This window comes from Sinocyclocheilus anshuiensis, unplaced genomic scaffold, assembly GCF_001515605.1.
Source record: "Sinocyclocheilus anshuiensis isolate Anshui unplaced genomic scaffold, SAMN03320099.WGS_v1.1 scaffold609, whole genome shotgun sequence".
Taxonomy (NCBI): domain Eukaryota; kingdom Metazoa; phylum Chordata; class Actinopteri; order Cypriniformes; family Cyprinidae; genus Sinocyclocheilus; species Sinocyclocheilus anshuiensis.
The window spans coordinates 298,642-317,006 of NW_015541011.1; the positions used below are offsets into that span (position 1 = coordinate 298,642).

An 18,365-nucleotide genomic window follows, 5' to 3' on the forward strand; every position below is an offset into this window, starting at 1 on the left:
AGGTAGGTTTTGGTTACCATTTCATTAAATGTCGGGTTCCTAGTTTTCCTCGCGATCTTTGTTTTGCGTTTGGAGGTTTTGTGGGGGTCTGGGAGAAGGTATGTTTTCACATAAGGGTTTGGGTCTGCTCCGTCATTTGACATCTGTGTTTGGGAGAACAAAACGGATGAGATTTTGGAATGAACAGAAACTGGGCTTTGAAGACAGGTGCTATTCTTATTTCTTACCAGGTCTTTAATGTGCATGACCATGATGAAGAGCGTGCTGTTTCTGTAGGACACTGACAGCTTCACCTCACCCTCCACGCGGCCAGAGGTGGGACTCACTGGAGGAATATCTGCCAAATGGACATCAAATATATGAATACAATCAGGATAACGTGGTGCGTTATCTTGAAAAAACACAAGTTCTGAAATACACAAAACTCTAAGCAGATGACAGTATACATGAGATTTTCTTAAAAAAGAACCTTAGCATGTACAATTAATTATTTGAATAATTTTAAAATTAAAAATGTAAACATTTTAAATATGACACACATACCTAGAGTTTTTGAGAGTCCTTCAACCCCCTCGGTCTTGTCATCTCTCGCAATAGGGTGGAAGAAGGTGTAGATAAGATCACACTAAGAAATAGAAAAACAAAAAATTAAACTCAAGTCACATTTATTTACACCACTGTTCTAAAGTTTGACATCAGTAAGACTTTTCAGAACAAAATTATTACTTATATTAAAGGGTTAGTTCAGCCAAAAATGAAAATTCTGTCATTAATTACTCACCCTCATGTCGTTCCACACCCCTACGATCTTCGTTCATCTTCAGAACACAAATTAAGATGTTTTTGATCAAATCCGATGCTTCAGAGAGGCCTCCATTGACAGCAACGCCACCCAAACTCTCAAGATCCATAAAGGTACTAAAGACTTCGTTAAAACAGTCGACGTGACTACAGTGTGACTACAACAACCTCTTCTCTTCTGTGTCATTCTCATACGTTGTTTACGTCCAGCGCTTCCAGGTTCTACGTCAGAACGCCTGCTCATTATTGGACGGCTCCTGCATCAGCATCACATGCATGCGTCGCGCTGCTCACATGTGCAGCTTTGGCCAATAATGAGCCGGCGTTCGGACGTAGAACACGGAAGCCTTCACTGTGCTTACTGCGTTAACCGCGTAAGGATAAAGACAGGGAAGAGAAGAGATTGCTGAATAAAGTTATTATTTTTGTTTTGTTTTTGCGCACAAAAAGTATTCTCGTCACTTCACAAAATTATTGTAGAACCACTGTAGTCTCGTCGACTGTTTTAACGAAGTCTTTAGTACCTTTATGGATCTTGAGAGTTTGGGTGGCGTTGCTGTCAATGGAGGCCTCTCTGAGCCATCGGATTTGATCAAAAATATCTTAATTTGTGTTCTGAAGATGAACGAAGGTCTTAGGGGTGTGGAACGACATGAGGGTGAGTAATTAATGACAGAATTTTCATTTTTGGCTGAACTAACCCTTTAAGCAAGGATGCATAATATTGATAAAAATTGATCAGTTGTTTATGATTAAATAAATGCAGCCTTGTTATACGTAAGAGACTCCAAAAACATTTGAAAAATTCAGACAATGTTACTAAAATCAGTGCATATTCATTTGAGTGATTTAATTGGTTGACTCCTCATCACTGCTGGAGATTAACAAAAAAAAAAAGCCTAAAATGATATTTTACAACAACATTTTAAAGCAACAACTGTTTATGTAAAATTTCCATTCACCCACCTGGGTGACTTCTGTTGAACCCCTCATCAGATTGTGCACATAGCTGCTCAATTCCACCTTCCTTTTGGATGCCACATCCTTGATATGTGTACGTCCCAGCACCATTTTACTGGGAAATCTATAAACAGAAAAAGACTCTTAGGAACATAGAAGTGTAGAATTTGACAAACCATGGTACAAGAGGTGAATTCATATACCCCGGCAACTTCCACAGAGGGAAAAGGATGGTCAACTTGTTGTGCAGTTCCTGGAACTCATCAAAGGTGCGGAAGACAAACTGAGGCTCACTTTGACCTTCCCTTAGGATCCGTATAACATACGTCTGAAAGATATGTGAAAAACCAGGTGAAATGAGAAAAAAAAAATCATTCTTCCTTCAAAGGAAGATACTAAATATATTTACAAAATATATTCTTTAAGTATCTGTAATAATTTTTGTTATTACTACAAAAAAAGTATATAAACTGCTTTATAAACTCCTCTTAAAAATTAGTCTCACATAGTGCTTGTCTGGATTGTATCTCTTCTGAAATGAAAATATGGAGGCATCTCGGATCCTGCCGTCCTGCTTTATTGTGTATGTCCGGGGAGCGAAGGAGAGGATTGGCTCGTCATTGGAGGGAAGACCAGAGAAACGCAACTGGGCCAGATTATGGAGGAAGAAATTAAACTTTGTGGCCACACTGCCAAGACTAGATTCAATCAACCTATAGGAAAAAAATACAGAGACAGGTATGTAAACATTTTATGTAGAGAGCTAAATAAACAAATAAATCCATGAGCAAAAAAATAAAACATTTACCTTGTGAAGAAAATTGTAGCCTCTGCATCTGTAGTCTGAGGTTGAAGAGCATCATACACATATTTAAGATCTTGGACTCCAGTCAGCTCAGGTAAACCGGACTGTGTCATCTGTGTTAAACACACAAATACAAAAGCGATCAATAAACAAGTAAACAGTAAAGCAACAAAAGTCCTGAATGAAGAAAATTATGCAAACAGCTTCCTGTCCCTTGGGTTGTACAATGACCTTAAATTAGCAAAACATTTCAACAGAGACTTTCATGTTGACACAAGACCGTACGGATGACACACAAATGACTGATGTTTTTTGTATGCAGTGCAGAGCTGTATAATACCAGAGACAGTAGGTTGAGGAAGAGGTTGGAGTGTTTGCGTATCAGGTTGTAGGCTTGAGAGCAAAGGTCAACAAAAAGCTGGAAGCGGCTAGTGGGTCTCTCTCCTCCATTAATGACGTAAGCCATATCAGAGGTTAAGACAAATGGTGCTCGGTCCCTGCAAAAGAGAACAAAAAATGATTAATAAAACCAAACAAAACCACAAACTGGGCAGTCTTATATGTGACCCTGGACCACAAAACCAGTCTTAAGTCGCTGGAGTATATTTTTAGCAATAGCCAAAAAAAAACTATGTACGAGTCAAAATGATCGATTTTTCTTTTATGCCAAAAATCATTAGGATATTAAGTAAAGATCATGTTCCATGAAGATATTTTGTAAATGTCCTACCATAAATATATCAAAACCTAATTTTTGATTAGTAATATGCATTGCTAAGAACTTCATTTGGACAAATTTAAAAGGCGATTTTCTCAATATTTTGATTTTTTTGCACCCTCAGATTCCAGATTTTCAAATAGTTGTATCTCGGCCAAATATTGTCCTATCCTAACAAATATACCATACATCAATGGAAAGCTTATTTATTCAGCTTTCAGATGATGTATAAATCTCAATTTTTCGAGAAATTGACCCTTATGACTGGTTTTGTGGTCCACGGTCACATATGACAAAACTCATCATCATTCACCTTTTAAAACTCCCAATCATTTGTGCGTGACCCAGGAACTTCCCAAAGTCTATGTGGAACATGTGGCCGGTGGAGCGCAGCATGATGTTATCGTTGTGGCGGTCACAAATGCCTAGGATGTAAGTGGCCACGCAGCATCCTGCGCAGGTGTAGATGAAATTCTCTGAGGCCTGACAAGAGACGGTTTCGATTAAGTTCACAAACTCAAGGAACCACATGAAGAACTTGGTCTTGACTAAAGCTGCTATGCATAATCATCCAGTTTGGTTTTAAATGTACCTTCTCATACTCATCCTCAGCAGGGTTATACTTGCGAAGCCACTCGGCGAGAGGTTTGTCCTTAAAGGAGCCCGTCACTCCGTACTCCACCTGAATCTTCCTCAGCGTTTCAGAAGATGGAACCAACTCCACCATGCCTGGGTAACCAAACACAAATGTTATAATAGAAGCAGACATTATTGTACATACACAGTGTCACAAAGTCATTTTTAATACAGCCATATCAAGTTTTTCCTGCACAAAAAAGTCAATTTTATTTTTCATTTCAATTTGCAACATTTTCTCTGACCCGTAGGCTATTTTTGTTGTACCTACAATGAATCAGATATTCATTCACTACCACTCAAAAGTTTGGGGTCAATAGGTTTTATTATTATTATTATTTTAAGAAATTAAGAAATCAACAAGGATGCATTAAAAGTGACAGTTAAAACACTTATAAGGTTAGAAAAGATTTCAAATAAATGCTGCTCTTTTGAACTCTATTTATCAAAGAATCCACAAAAATTATTAAGCAACACAACTGCTTCAACATTGATTATAATAAGAAAGAGATAATTAGAATGATTTCTGAAGGATCATGTGATACTGAAGACTGGAGTAATGATGCTGAAAATTCAGCTTTTCTATCACAGGAATAAATTACATTTTAAAGTATATTAAAACAGAAAAAAACTTTATAATTGTAAAAAAAATTCACAATATATATACTGTTTTACTGTATTTCTTATCAAATAAATGCAGCTCTGGTGACCATAAGAGACCCCTATCAAACAAAATATCTTACAGACCCCAAACTTTTGAACAGTAATGTAAATCATAATAGTATTTAAAAAAATATACATATTTAACTATTTTATTCTAGTTGAAAAATAGTTAAATAGGTTTTAAATGTAGAGCAGAACACACCTTTATCTTTTCCAGTAGAGATGCATTTGAAGTTGACAATGCGCAAGTCCAGTCCCTCCTGCAGCCAGATCCGATCCATAATCCGAATCATCTGCAGCGCCAACATGTCCTGCCTCAGATCCTCTCCAACCTGAGTTTCAGTTAAGACAGATAAGCTATTCAGACATACCTCACACAAACAAGAGTATCTAGAAATCTGTGCTTAAATATTTAGGTACAAGATTTTTGTTTTACTACTGATTCGACCACTAGAGGGCACGTTCATGACTGAGATGAGACTTTAAATTTTAAATTTAGTTCTTTGTCTGCGGCACATTTTTTAAGTGAAGACTAATTTCCATCAATCATGCATGTTTTATAGTTTGAGTTCAATGGAAGATCCCACCATTGCAATTAATTGAAAAAGAAACCGACTGCCCTGTGACTACTGTCAAACTAAAGTAATGTAAAACAATAACAAACCTCAGCAGGCATACATTCTAACTATGGAGGCCCCTTCACTATACTGTACACACACCTTAAACATGACGTTAATCTCGTCTCCCAGCGGGTCTGCGTTAACCAGTGCAATCTTCAGAGGTACAGCGTTGGAATTGAAGAAAGAGCAGGCCTAGTTTCAACAAAAGCAGCACCATGTTACAAAAGCAGCACCATGTTACAAAAGCATCACAACATCAGCCTCAGGGTTTTAGTTAGATTCTCTTCTTCAACATGGCAACAAAGAGGGTCTTTGAAATGGGGGCAGATCTGACTGGAGGAGAAGAGATGGAGTTCAGTGACACGACTTTGCTAAATGTGCTAAACTTTACATCTGAAACAGGAAGAGAGGGGGAGTCAAAAAGGATGATAAGGAAGTGAATCACATGTGAACGCTTCCCCAGCAAAACGGAACAAAACCTGGCATGACATGAGAACTGAAGAGATCTGTTCCTTGGCTATGTGGTTTTTGAAGCTTCTATAGAAATGCTGATAAAATGCATTAATCAGATTGAGAATGTAGGTTCGATAGGGTCAATTTTGTTGTCATGAATTTAAGCACTCACCTTGATATTGAGTTCTTTTGTCACCAGACTGGGGCTAATAGGGAGTCGACAGCTGTTCTTCTGGAAAAAAGACTGCACCCTCTCTAGACCCTCCAGCAGCACCACCTACAAAGAACAAATATTCAGACTGGCAAATGAAGTAGCATTAAGACTGGATTTGACTGATACGAACTACAACCTCATGACTTCCACCCAAAACTCCTAAGCTTCCAAGTTGAGAAGTTTGGGTTAGAATAGTTTTCAAGAGCGCTAGTATAAACACTTCGAAGCTGTAAAAGCAGACTACATGAAACAAAATAAACATTAATTGAAATAAAATAAAATATAAAAAACTTGGTAACACTTTACAATAAGGTTCATTAGTTAACTACTTTAGTTTTAAGATGTCGGCATTGCGCAGCCGTGTGAGGCAATTTTTATTATGGATGGATGCGCTTTATTTCACTTATTTTGTAATGATGCACTGCAACACCCGCTGCGCTGACTGCCATTAAACAGCTTGGAAGATCAAAGACAGTTTTTAATATAACTCCGACTGGATTCATCTGAAAGAAGAAAGTCCTATTTACCTAGGATGCCTTGAGGGTGAGTAATTCATAGGCTAATTTTCATTTTTGGGTGAACTAACCCTTTAACATGATCTAACAAAGAATGACTGTATTTTCATTAACTAACATTAACAAAGATTAATAAATACTGTAATAAATGTATTGTTCACTGTTTGTTCATGTTAGTTAATACATTAACTAACGGAACCTTATTGTAAAGTGTTACCAAAAACTGATTTTCAGTTAGTTGCAAAGGCAACAAACACACAAATTACAAAAACATACAACAAAATTACTAAAATTAAATTGAAAACAATGTAAAAAAAAAATTCTAAATATTAACAAAAACTAAAACAGTATATCAACGATATTAAAATAGCCGGGCTGTTCAATGTCCCCGACAACCTCTGTAGTCCCATTTAGCCACTTGTTAGCAACAGACACATAAAAGCCTGAAGTAAATCATGACTGTGAATTACTGATGTATTTTATGTTGTAGGATAAAATTACTTGCGTTAACCACAGACCTTATTTCAGACCTTTAAACAATGGCCCATTCAAAAAAACCCAATGACTTCAGAACGATGGAATTGGAAGGACAAAATCGTTAATATGTTTCTGGGTTTTAGGACTCATTCCTGCAACACTCTATTTAGCCAAGACAGACAAAGCCATAACATTATAAAATGTGTTTACAAGTAGAGAAATAAAGAGCATTACAAAGAGCTTTCCATCTGTATGTAAACCACTTGTTCACATGGGAGATATAAGATGAGGCATTATATGACCAAAAGTATGTGGACACCCCCTTCTGACAGCATGTTTGACTAGGCCCTTTAATTCCACTGAAGACAGATCTTAATGCTACAGAACACAATGACACTCTTGAGAATTGTGCGTATCCCACTTTGAGGCAATGCTTTGGGGAGGACCCTTGCAAAACCCTTGCGCAAAGTGAGATCCATAAAAAAAATGATTTAGCCATTGATTAGCACTTGACTGGCCTGTACAAAACCCAAATCTGAACCCCACTGAACACATTTGGAATGAATTTGAACACCTAATGTGAGCCAGACATATCAATATCTGACCCCACTGATGCTCTTGTGCCTGAATGGAAGTGCCAATTTTTTGAAATGCTCAACATGCACTTATTGGCATGGTGTTTTGGTTTCCATATATTTTTGCCATATTGCGTATCAGTACAAGACAATATATCAATATTGACTGGATGAACTGGAGGGATCAAGGGTTCATCCAAATACAATCACCCATTGATCCAATAATCTGTCACAGGTCATTGTACTTATTAGAAAAACACTTAAGTGTTTTGCTAGGACTGAAAGTCAAACCCAGCTCTTGTTCAAACCCAAAAGAAAACTGAAAAAACAAGAGATTCCTTGTATACTTATGTAACCTTTCCTTTATCTGATGTTTATTCAGATCATGTTTTGAACAGTATAATTAAATTAGATTTTGGAACTAGTTGTTGAACAATTTAAAAAATCCTGCACTTGTTTCCCAGAAGCCTTTGGTTTGAACTCATTGATCCTTACTGGATTTCAGAAAATAAAACCTACAACTAAAATAAAGGAGCACAAGATTCTGCTGCTGGCACAGATCTACGTTATCTTTTTTTTTTTCAAGAAATTAACACTTTTATTCAGCAAGGACACATTAAATTCATCAAAAGTGAAAAAAAAAAACAAAAAAAAAACTTGAACTTCCTATTCATCAAAGAATTGTGAAAACATAGCACCCTTTCCTCAAAAATATTAAGCAGCACAACTGTTTTCAACACTAATATTAAGACATGTTTATTGAGTGCCAAATCAGCACATTAGAATGATTTCTGAAGGATCATGTGGCACTGAAATTTCAGCTTTGTCATAAAAATAAAAGATATTTTAAAATATTATATAATATAATACAATATATATACAGTATGTACAATATTACTGTTTTCACTGTATTTATGATCGAATAAATGCAGCCTTGGTGAGCATAAGAGACTTCTTTCAATAATATTAAAAATCTTACCAACCCCAAACTTCTGAACAGTAGTGTAGCCACATCTACGGACAATGTGTGTGTTAAACTTCTAAATAAAATAATATAACTATAAAGGAATGTTACACAATTTTTGGGATGCATTTTACACAGGTTAATAATCATAAAACATATTCTTTAATTAATGCCAGCCATGGCTTACCTGTCGGGTGGAGCTGTTTGCCTGCCGCACTTTTTCGGCCAGAGCGCCCAGCAGCTGCACAAGCCTGGTCTGCTTCTCAAGCTCAGCCCTCAGGCCAGTCCCACACAGATACAGCATCGTGCCGAGGATGCGGTCATAACGCTGACTGAACGCTGGGTCCTGCACGGCATCCCTCAGCAGCCTAAATCCAAACAGACCCCAGCAGACTGTGTCTAAATCTTAAGCTCACTTACGTTTCACAGTATGCTCTCAATCTGAATTTCAACAAATGACCATATTCTTAAACACATAAATAAATAATGACAGAAATGTCATTTCTGGGTGAATTATCCCTTTAAGAAATAGTGTTTCAGACCTCAAAACTTTCTCCACCAAAATAAAAATTATGAGATTAATAGTGATTAAATATCGTAATGAACTGAACACTCTTAAAATTTATATGATCCTTTTAATAAACAACATTACCAGTAAAGATAATGTGCAATATTGATATTTCCCAGAGCTCGAGACAGCAGAAATATCGCCAAGGCATTGTTGAGGTGACACTCGAACTTCACTGCCTGCAATTTACCATAAATGCTTGTCAGTACATCAGACAGTATACTTGAAGCATACTTCAAAGACGACAACAGAATTATGTAACATGCATATGAAAATGTACTTAAGTCATACTTATGTGGGTCAGAAAAGTTCATTAAAATAAATGCATTTAATTTAACTTTTAACTTTAATACATTTTAATTTAACTGTAAATAACATGCAATCAAGCATCCAAAACCATTCTTTAAAGCATTATTTAAAAGTATACTTTTTCCATGTGTATAACCAAGAAAAAGCAACAGAAAGCACTATGACAAGCTGTTTATAGAAGAAAAGATACATGCATAAATGTGTTTGTGTGTGTGTGTGTGTGTGTGTGTGTGTGTGTGCACACACCTGCACCAGCTGAGGGAGATAGTCAGCCAGCTCATCATCACTGCTGCTCTCGATCCAGCTCATGGCCACTTTCCTCACCTCTGTGTCAGCAAACCTGAATATAACACACACAACCAAGCACAACATTCACCACATGCTCAGCTCCCTCTCCATCACAGAACAGTAATAAAGCAAGTCATGAGACCAATAAAGTGGTCAAAAATGATTGAAGTTTGAAAGAAAGATATAACAAAGAAAAATCATATGACCAAAGTGACACATTAAAAAGGTCATATGGTAAAAATGAGCTTGTGCAATACAGAAGGAAAGGCGAAAGTGGGCCATAAAACAGAGAGGAAGCGGGACAGATACATACTTTGAATCAAGGAGCTCCAGGGCTGAAACAGGCGACAGAGGGGGCCAGTGGTGCAGAAGTGAGTGGATCTCACCCATACTGCCCCACTCCCAGCTGGGTGCACTGGCCAAGATTTTGGGCAGGCTGTATTCATAGTCCCGACAATAGTACCGCTGGTCCCAGAGCAGCTGCCTGTCTGCTCGTGACAGCCTGGTGGAAAAGAATGCTGGGCAACGTCAAAGTAGACAAAGTATTGTATTTTCCAGAACATAAGTTGTCCCTAACTATAAGTTTCAAGGGGTCAAAACTGCATTCAGAAATAATGTAAAATACTGGTAAATAAAACAAAACTTTTACAAACATTACGAACACTACAAAAATGTAAATTTTACTGCCCCTCATTCCAGAATAGAACCGGAAAAGAGTACAGAAAAACGTAAGCATAAAACAAATTATAGTGGCATTCATTCTAGACATTAATAATAAAAGCAAAGCCTGAACTAATTTGTTTAAAGTAAAAGATGGTATGTGGAAAATTAGCTGCACAAATAAACTTGGGTTCAAGTACCTCTGTCAATAGGCACAATTCAAAATGTGTGTGCTTTGCGCATGTTTTGCATGCTTGATGTAAAATTCATTACATAGGTCACTTCGTAATATAAAAGTTACAGTATGTTTCAGATGATAAAAAAATGCAACTTATATACTAAAAAATTATGGTACTTCCTGTGGGCTTCAAACTAACCCAAGAAGCAGGCACTCTAACCTGTTAATCCATGAACCATAAAGTAATCTTTAGTCCTGATCCAGAGATAAGAGGCACAGGAAAGAAGTCACACCTCTTAAATGTGTCTGAAAATGGGCAGTCAAGCTGGGAGCCCGGCAGCTGTTGGCACTTGGTGGGCATTCAGAGAGACATGCTCACAAAATGAGCATGGAGAGCTGCCCACCGGCTGAGGCTGAGTGTTGTGTGGCTGTTTTAAAGCTGACTGAGCATTCTGTTTTACATCTGAGAGATGCATTTTCAGCAGAGCATACTAAACAAGGCCTGACAACTGTCTGCTTTACAGCTGCAATGTCTCCTTATCAATAGAGATTTATTCTAGCACTTCTGTGAAGTCACAAGCACTTCTGTGAAGTCACAGTTTGTTGTTATTGCAGAGAATCAAGTTCGCTTTTGCTATCTTTACAAGAAAACCTCTAAAAAGTTATTCATATGAAACACTAAATAGTTCTCATAAACATTGTGACTCACAGATTGTCCTGTACATACAGAAGACGACAAATAATGTCTGTTTGGACAAAAAGAACTGAATCTCCTTCTCTAGGCTCAGACTTTTACATTGTTAAAAAACTTTCTATTTTAAATGAATTATGCTCTTTTGAACCTGAAAAAGTGCATCATCAATGTATGTGCACTGTATTTTGCTGCAGTGTGAATGTAACATTAGTGTTTAGAGAGTTGTGAATTGGCTTAATGATGTCCATGTCTATTTAATAGATGTTTTTATACACTGAGAAGCTCAAAATCACTTCATTCTCAATTTAATTAAAACCCTTAAATAAGAGAAGCAAGCTGAAGGGGATCCATATAATTGGAGTAACTAGGCGGAACTGATTCAATTACATAATGCTCTCAAAGTCTCTTATCCTCCATATCTGAAATCATGTTCAGTTCATATGCTACTTAGGCTTATTATGAAGCTTCTAATGCTCAAAAAAGACAGGAAGCACATGGCACTGTAACTGTATCAAATATTCTGATTAAGGATTGACCAAAAGCCAGAATCAAAGCCTACAAACTAATCCTACCTAAAACCTTACGACTACTCTTTAGCAAGAACTGCTATTTCCTTCATGAAATGCAAATCTACATTATGCCATGGGGTCTTTTTAGTGATGCAAACTTACCCAAAAGCAGATGCTTGTGCACACAGCTTTTCAATCTCACTTCGATCTCCCAGATCAAGTGGCTCTAGAGACTGAGGGTCTGGGCAGCCGTTCTCCTGAGGACCAACATAGAGCACGTCCACCACAGGACTGGGGAAGTCAACCTGTGCATGGTCAGACAATGATATTTAAGTGTAAATCAATGTCAGTGAAGAGCAACTGACTCTAGATGGAAAAAAGCGCAAATAAAAGAACCTGTAGTATGATCCGTTCTGAAGGATTCTTCCCCTTGCCTGCAGCTCCAGGCTGAAGGACTTGAGGAGACGTCCACAAACTTAGCAGCTTGCTACCTCTTGACAGCACCCTGAAACACAAAACGCAGGAAGCCATGTTTATACTGCAGTCTCAAATGTATTAAATTACCACAGGCATCCCAATATACAGTGGTCATGTTGTGCTGTCATATAGGAATTGCCATAATTACAAGATTCTGACTGTTTAATTTTTTGTTGAACTTGTAATTATAAATAGAAGAGTCCTAACTGTATGAAACCTCCCACTTTGTGAGTGAAACACATCTGTAATTTTATCATAGCCAGTGTTACCTAATGTGTTTTCTTTGTCCTTCAAAATTTTACATAAAGAGGCAATGATATTACATACTTTTCAGTCATCAACAATGAAGCTGTTTATGGATCCATTTTGGCATCATGGACACTGAATAATTGATTTATTGCTGAATTTTTATTTGTTGGAAAAAAATACAAAGAAAAATTGCATATGCACCTAAACAAATATGAAGCAGTCCTGAAACTTCTACAACTTACAATATACTCTCAAACGTAAATCTAATTTATTTTAGGCATTATTTTATGACTTGCCTTCTGAAATCAAACAGAGGCATGGACACTCTTCCCAAAAGCTCTGGACCCTTCCGTTGCTTGTTGGAATCTGGCGAGTTGTTCGCATTCTGGTTGAGAACCCCATAGAGAGAAAGACTCAACATGGCCTCCAGCGGTAACAGCGCCACTGAAATCGGGAAACTGATCCTAAAGAAACAGAAGAAGTTGTCACCAACAGCAGAAACTGGCAGCAATCCCGCTGATTTCCCTCTAATTCTAAAAACTGCAGGAAATAGCGTGCCAGCATGTTTAAGGGGCATTAACACTTACAATTCATCCCATTTAATGTGGTAGAAAAAGCTCTTGTATGTTCCCACTTTCTTGGACTGGACAGGCTTGAAGAGATTCCTGTTGTTGTGGGTCAGGGCACACATCAGGTAGTATTTTTCAAAACTGAAAAACAGGAAGGACAAATTACTCTACGGCACGGAAAGGGAAGAAAACATCGGCCTGTACTTATCTATTGCTAAAAGCATAATTTGACTGAATACGATATACATTAATCAAGACTACCACACTATTAAAACACTGTTTTCATTTAGTTTTATGCGCAGTTTACACAAAAATGGTTTGCATATATTCATTCAAATATTTGTTTGAAATGTTTCAAATGATGGCAAAGTATGTGCTTTCGTTTTTCAACACGGCCAATCAAAGTTCAAATATTTTTTAGGATTATAGATGGCACAAGGATACATATTTTGAATCTCTTTTGGTGTGGTCTATGGAAATTTTTCATACTACTATAAATAGACTCCATGATGAAGCACTGTGGTAGAAAGTATCCTCAAGAGAAAAATTTGTGACAAATAAAAGCTTCTCCCTCTAGAGAAGTGGTGCAGAACTTTGACCCTCCTTTCCCTCCAAACACACACCCCTCTCTCTGTGCAGATCTGCCTGCTCTCACTGTTCTTTATGGAAATCACTAATCAAGTCTATTTCAGCCACGGCAGAGCAGTGCTGCTGCTGAGGCTAGATAAAGAGAGCTAGAGATAAAGCAAGCTACGCAGTAAGGCCTAAAACAAAGATTAACCCACTGACTTCAACAAACTAGCATTAAACTAAGTTCCATAAGAGTAAGAAACTCCCTTGGTGATATAAAGTATCAACTATTTTAATGTATTACACATATATAGACATGCACACCCTGCTATTCAAAAGTTTGGGGTTGGTAAGATTTCTCATGTTAAATCTTTTATGCTTAGGGCTGATTAAAAATACAATACGATGCAGTAATATTGTGAAATATTATAACAATTTAAAATAACTGTTTTCTATGTTAATACATTTTAAGTTGTAATTTATTCCTGTAACGGCAAAGCTGAATTTTCAGCAGCCATTACGCCAGTGTTCAGTGTCACATGATTCTTCAGAAATCATTATAACATGCCCATTTTTTGCTCCCGAAAAATTTCTTATTATTATCAATGTTGAAAACAGTTATGCTGTTTAATATTTTTGTGGAAACTGTTATACATGATACATTTCAGGATTCTTTGATGAATAGAAAGTTCAAAAGAGCAGCATTTATTTGAAACAAATCTTTTGTAATATTATAAATAAACTATAAAAAAAAAACTTCTAAAAATATAAATTCTAAAAAAAAATGTATGAGCCAAACTTCTGAAAGGAATATACACACTATATATTAAGTTTCATAAAAACTGTCAATTGACTAGTTATTTGATCCATCCTCGTCTAATGATTAACAAGCATGAAAGCAATGTTATTGAAGTTTTGGATTCATTTTGATTTCTTTTTGTGGATCAAAAATAAATAAATAAAAATCACAATTTTAGGCCATTTAAGAACAAACACACAAGTTTCAAAATATATACCGAATGTCAAAAAGATTTAAATATTTAGCTGTACTGCACAGCCTTAGTAATAAGAGATCATCAGCAACATCGTGACCCTCCAAATATTCATTATCAGAGGACACAGCCCTCATTCCTTGCAGCATTTTTATAGGTGGCCATTTCAAAAGAATGTTAAATGCAGTTACTTTTGAGTGTAGTGAATGGAAATAACACAATTCTAAGCTCTCGAAGTTGGGTTAAACGTTGAATGGTCCAGATATAATTTACTGAGGCTGATTGCTCCAAAAGAACAGACCCAAAAATTACTCAAATTATCTTGGAGGAAATAACAGTGTAATGAATATGGACTAAGGCAGCGCTTTGAAAGTAGTAGAGAAGTTTACCTTGGCTGTGAGTTTGTTAAACAGAGTCATTATCAGTCTGAAGTGAATTAAACAGCGTTTAGTGCTTATTTAGACTGCGGGGCTCGATACGCCAAAACAGGAAGGGAAAATGGATTTATTTTAAAATCCATTTCTTTATTGAGAAAGTATTAAGCTAAAGCTTATACCAGCTTCAGAAACACTCATCTCACAAGCACTAAAAAGGGACACAGTGCTTACCTGCTAACCCAGGTAGCAGGAATGCCATGAACGGCAAACAGAGTGAACTGCAGGTGTTCTGTGGTGCCCGAGGCCTCTCTGCTGTCCCTCCTGTCCTCCATGTGCTCTTCCATCGTGCAACCAGGAATAGTTGGACAGAAAGACCTCAGATAGAGTTTAGCGAGATCATACACAGCGTCTGTGAGTCCGGATAAAATCTCCTCCACTGTGCTTGCATAACCTGGGGATCACAAGAAGCTGAGTAAAGCATAGGTGAACAAGAAACAGCACATCCCAAATTTTTGGAAACATACAATCATGTAAAAAAAAAAAAGAAGTTAAAGCTGCAAAGCATTGTTTTGCTACTACTACTACTACTAATACTATACAGAATGGTTGGATTTGGACATGAAAGTGGACTGGATCATGAAAAATAAAACTACAGAGCAAAGTTTTGATAGCACAACAAAGCCACAGAGCTTACACATTTTCAGGGGGAAATATCCACCAAAAGGGCTTACATGAGTGTGCATATGAAGTATTAGAGCAAAGTATTTTAAAGGGGTCATATGATGTTGCTAAAAAGAACATTATTTTGTGTATTTGGTGTAATGAAATGTGTTTATGCGGTTTAAGGTTCAAAAAACACATTATTTTCCACATACTGTACATTATTGTTTCTCCTCTATGCCCCGCCTTTCGAAAACGCGTGGATTTTTACAAAGCTCATCGGTCTGAAAAAGCGAGGTGTGCTCTGATTGGCCAGCTATCCAGTGCGTTGTGATTGGCCGAATTCCTCAAGCGTGTGACGGAAATGTTACATCCCTTACCATATTGTGATGCCTGTGGCAACCACATGTGACGACACCGGGCTGGACTCTGCTTCATCCACGGTGAAAGCCGATCCGGCGATCGACAGCGCGAAGTTGAAGTATTTCCTCAGCGACCAGCACGGATCAGCTCCAGGCATGACGAAGCGATATCGTCCTCTTTTGGAAGGCCAAACAAAGTAGTTTCGCTTTCACAACGAAGCACACAGCGCCTTCACGACATGGCGGCGGCGGCAACAACAATACTACAGCGAGAATAAAAGTTACGCCTTCTTTCTTTGCGTGAACATTTGGGCGGCGTTATGCAAATCTTCCCAGATAGTGACGTAGGTATGTAGGTATGTGGAGGCGTGTTAGAACGAGCCGTTTTAGGTAGGTGTGGCTGACTCTTAACTTTTATAAAAATATCTCTTTGGATTTGAGACTTTAGTCTTTGCAACTTTACAGATCTTCTTTATGCACCAAGAGCTTGTAACACTCCAAAGAGAAAGGAAAAATTTAAATCGCATCATATGACCCCTTTAATATTGAAAATACTACATACATACTTCACCTTTTAAGAGAAGGACATTGAGATGACTTTAGGAGCTGAGCTTACCATTAGCTGAACCTGTAGAAGCTGAACTTGTGGAACCAGCCTGCAAAACAAGTGATCTTTGAATATATATGCAAAAAAAATCAAATAAAATAAGGACTAAAATTGCTGTGCACTAAAAATTGCACTATATCTATACCCTATCAGCTATTTTTTTTATTAATTTCAATTTTTTTTAATTAACAGTATTGGATAAATTAAAAAAATACTAATAATTGAATTAAACAAGGTTAGATGTAATATTTACTGGATCTAATTTTTGTTAATACCGTATATTATAATGTTGTGATGCCTAAACTTACTTTTACAATTTAAAGTAACTGATTTTTAGTTTAGTTTAGAACTATAATATCAGCCATTTATTAACAATCGGTTATTTGTCATAACATTAAAATAGTGACTAGTTTACAAGTATCAGCTACAGTTTTAATATTGTGCATTGCTACATTACACTGAATGTTCTCTGACCTCTGGAGAACGTGTTCTAGGAAGGTTGACAGAGCGTTTGAACCTCTTGATTGCATCAGTGATGGCTGGTGTCTCAATTTCATCCAGAGCACAGCACAGATTTTTAACAGACTGAACCACACTGTCCACTGTTTTATACAGGGTGCTCTAATGAGAGAGAGAGAGAAACAGTGAGAGATTGAAAGTGAGAAACGCTAAAGTCATTTCAAACACTTCTTCATTTCTTTTCATACAGTATTAGCTTGATGTGTTTGAGAAATAACAAGTTACCTCATTCTGAAGGCAGAGATTTACTTGCTTATGATATCCTTCTAGGTATTCAGCAAGACCCTCTCTAGAGAAGAAAAAATGTGCAAAGGAATGAGAAATCAACAAGCAAAATCAGGGACTTCAAAGGCCACCCGTGGCTTTCCTAGCCTTTAGTAGGGGCAGGAGATAAGATGGAGCACATTCCTACCTTGTGACTGCCTCTTTAAACGGCCTCTCCACTAGGCCAAGGTATTTCTCCAAGACAATAGGGGAGATGTCATCTTCTGCCTGTTAGCATACAAAGAGAAAACATACAGTAGGTATAGAAAATAATCACCTTTTGTTGCTTTGCAGCCTGAAATTAATACGGACACAGTTTTTGTTTAACAGCCAAGTGAAAGATATATCACCAACATGTCAGGAAAAAAAAAAAAAAAACAGAATCACAGAGTTGGAAAAAGGATCACCCCCCCTCTGAAAAATGACGTGTAAACTCAATCAGTTGTAGCTAATCACCTTCTCAATGGCACACAAAGCCATTTGACTTTTAACTGTGATCAGCTGTGGTCAGTTTGATTAGCTCAGCATGAAAAGAGCTTTCCTGGAGCATTTCAGTCCTTGGTAGTGCAACTGAAGCAAACAATCAACTATGGGTGGCAAAGCACTGTCAAAAGATCTCTGGGATAAAGTTGTGGACAGGCACAAGTCAGGAGACGGATACAAATGTTTTATCAATGCCTAGAAGCACAGTGAAGTCTATTATTAAGAAGTGGAAGTTATTTGGTACAACACAGTTCCTCCCTGGATCAGGACGTCGCTCTAAACTGGATGAAAGAGCCATGAGGAAACTGCTCAGAGAGGCTACCAAGAGGCCTACAGCAACTCTGAAGCAGCTGCAGGAATTTATGACAAAGAGTGGTCATTGTGTGCATGTGACAACATTCTAAATTCTCCACAAATGTGGCTTGTATGGGAAGGTTGCAAGAAAAAGTCCACTCCTCAAGAAAGGCCACTTGCAGTCACGACTGAGATTTTCCAAAACACCCTGAAGATTCTGAGGCAGATGAGACTAAAACTGAATTATTTGGCCTCAACACTAAACGAAATGTCTGGCAGAAATCCAATACAGCTCACCATCCAAATAACAGCATTCCTACAGTAAAGCATGGAGG

The 18,365-nt window shown here is 37.4% G+C and overlaps 1 protein-coding gene across 2 annotated transcripts in view; it reads right to left on the reverse strand.

Moving 5' to 3' along the window:
- LOC107690350 (phosphatidylinositol 4-phosphate 3-kinase C2 domain-containing subunit alpha-like) overlaps nucleotides 1–18,365 on the reverse strand; it is a 34,276-nt gene that overhangs the window by 965 nt on the left and 14,946 nt on the right. For both annotated transcript variants that reach the window (XM_016488650.1, XM_016488651.1), the window contains 26 exons: nucleotides 17,402–17,481; nucleotides 17,215–17,278; nucleotides 16,945–17,091; nucleotides 16,480–16,519; nucleotides 15,073–15,292; nucleotides 12,921–13,043; nucleotides 12,630–12,797; nucleotides 12,004–12,112; nucleotides 11,770–11,912; nucleotides 9,880–10,068; nucleotides 9,525–9,618; nucleotides 9,054–9,148; nucleotides 8,589–8,769; nucleotides 5,829–5,933; nucleotides 5,303–5,395; nucleotides 4,786–4,915; nucleotides 3,877–4,013; nucleotides 3,598–3,767; nucleotides 2,907–3,063; nucleotides 2,570–2,679; nucleotides 2,267–2,474; nucleotides 1,965–2,089; nucleotides 1,768–1,885; nucleotides 544–625; nucleotides 228–337; nucleotides 18–143 (listed from right to left, as the gene is read on the reverse strand). In XM_016488650.1, coding sequence (XP_016344136.1) covers nucleotides 18–143; nucleotides 228–337; nucleotides 544–625; nucleotides 1,768–1,885; nucleotides 1,965–2,089; nucleotides 2,267–2,474; nucleotides 2,570–2,679; nucleotides 2,907–3,063; nucleotides 3,598–3,767; nucleotides 3,877–4,013; nucleotides 4,786–4,915; nucleotides 5,303–5,395; nucleotides 5,829–5,933; nucleotides 8,589–8,769; nucleotides 9,054–9,148; nucleotides 9,525–9,618; nucleotides 9,880–10,068; nucleotides 11,770–11,912; nucleotides 12,004–12,112; nucleotides 12,630–12,797; nucleotides 12,921–13,043; nucleotides 15,073–15,292; nucleotides 16,480–16,519; nucleotides 16,945–17,091; nucleotides 17,215–17,278; nucleotides 17,402–17,481 — 3,324 coding nt within the window. The remainder of the gene's footprint in view (nucleotides 1–17; nucleotides 144–227; nucleotides 338–543; nucleotides 626–1,767; nucleotides 1,886–1,964; nucleotides 2,090–2,266; nucleotides 2,475–2,569; nucleotides 2,680–2,906; nucleotides 3,064–3,597; nucleotides 3,768–3,876; nucleotides 4,014–4,785; nucleotides 4,916–5,302; nucleotides 5,396–5,828; nucleotides 5,934–8,588; nucleotides 8,770–9,053; nucleotides 9,149–9,524; nucleotides 9,619–9,879; nucleotides 10,069–11,769; nucleotides 11,913–12,003; nucleotides 12,113–12,629; nucleotides 12,798–12,920; nucleotides 13,044–15,072; nucleotides 15,293–16,479; nucleotides 16,520–16,944; nucleotides 17,092–17,214; nucleotides 17,279–17,401; nucleotides 17,482–18,365) is intronic.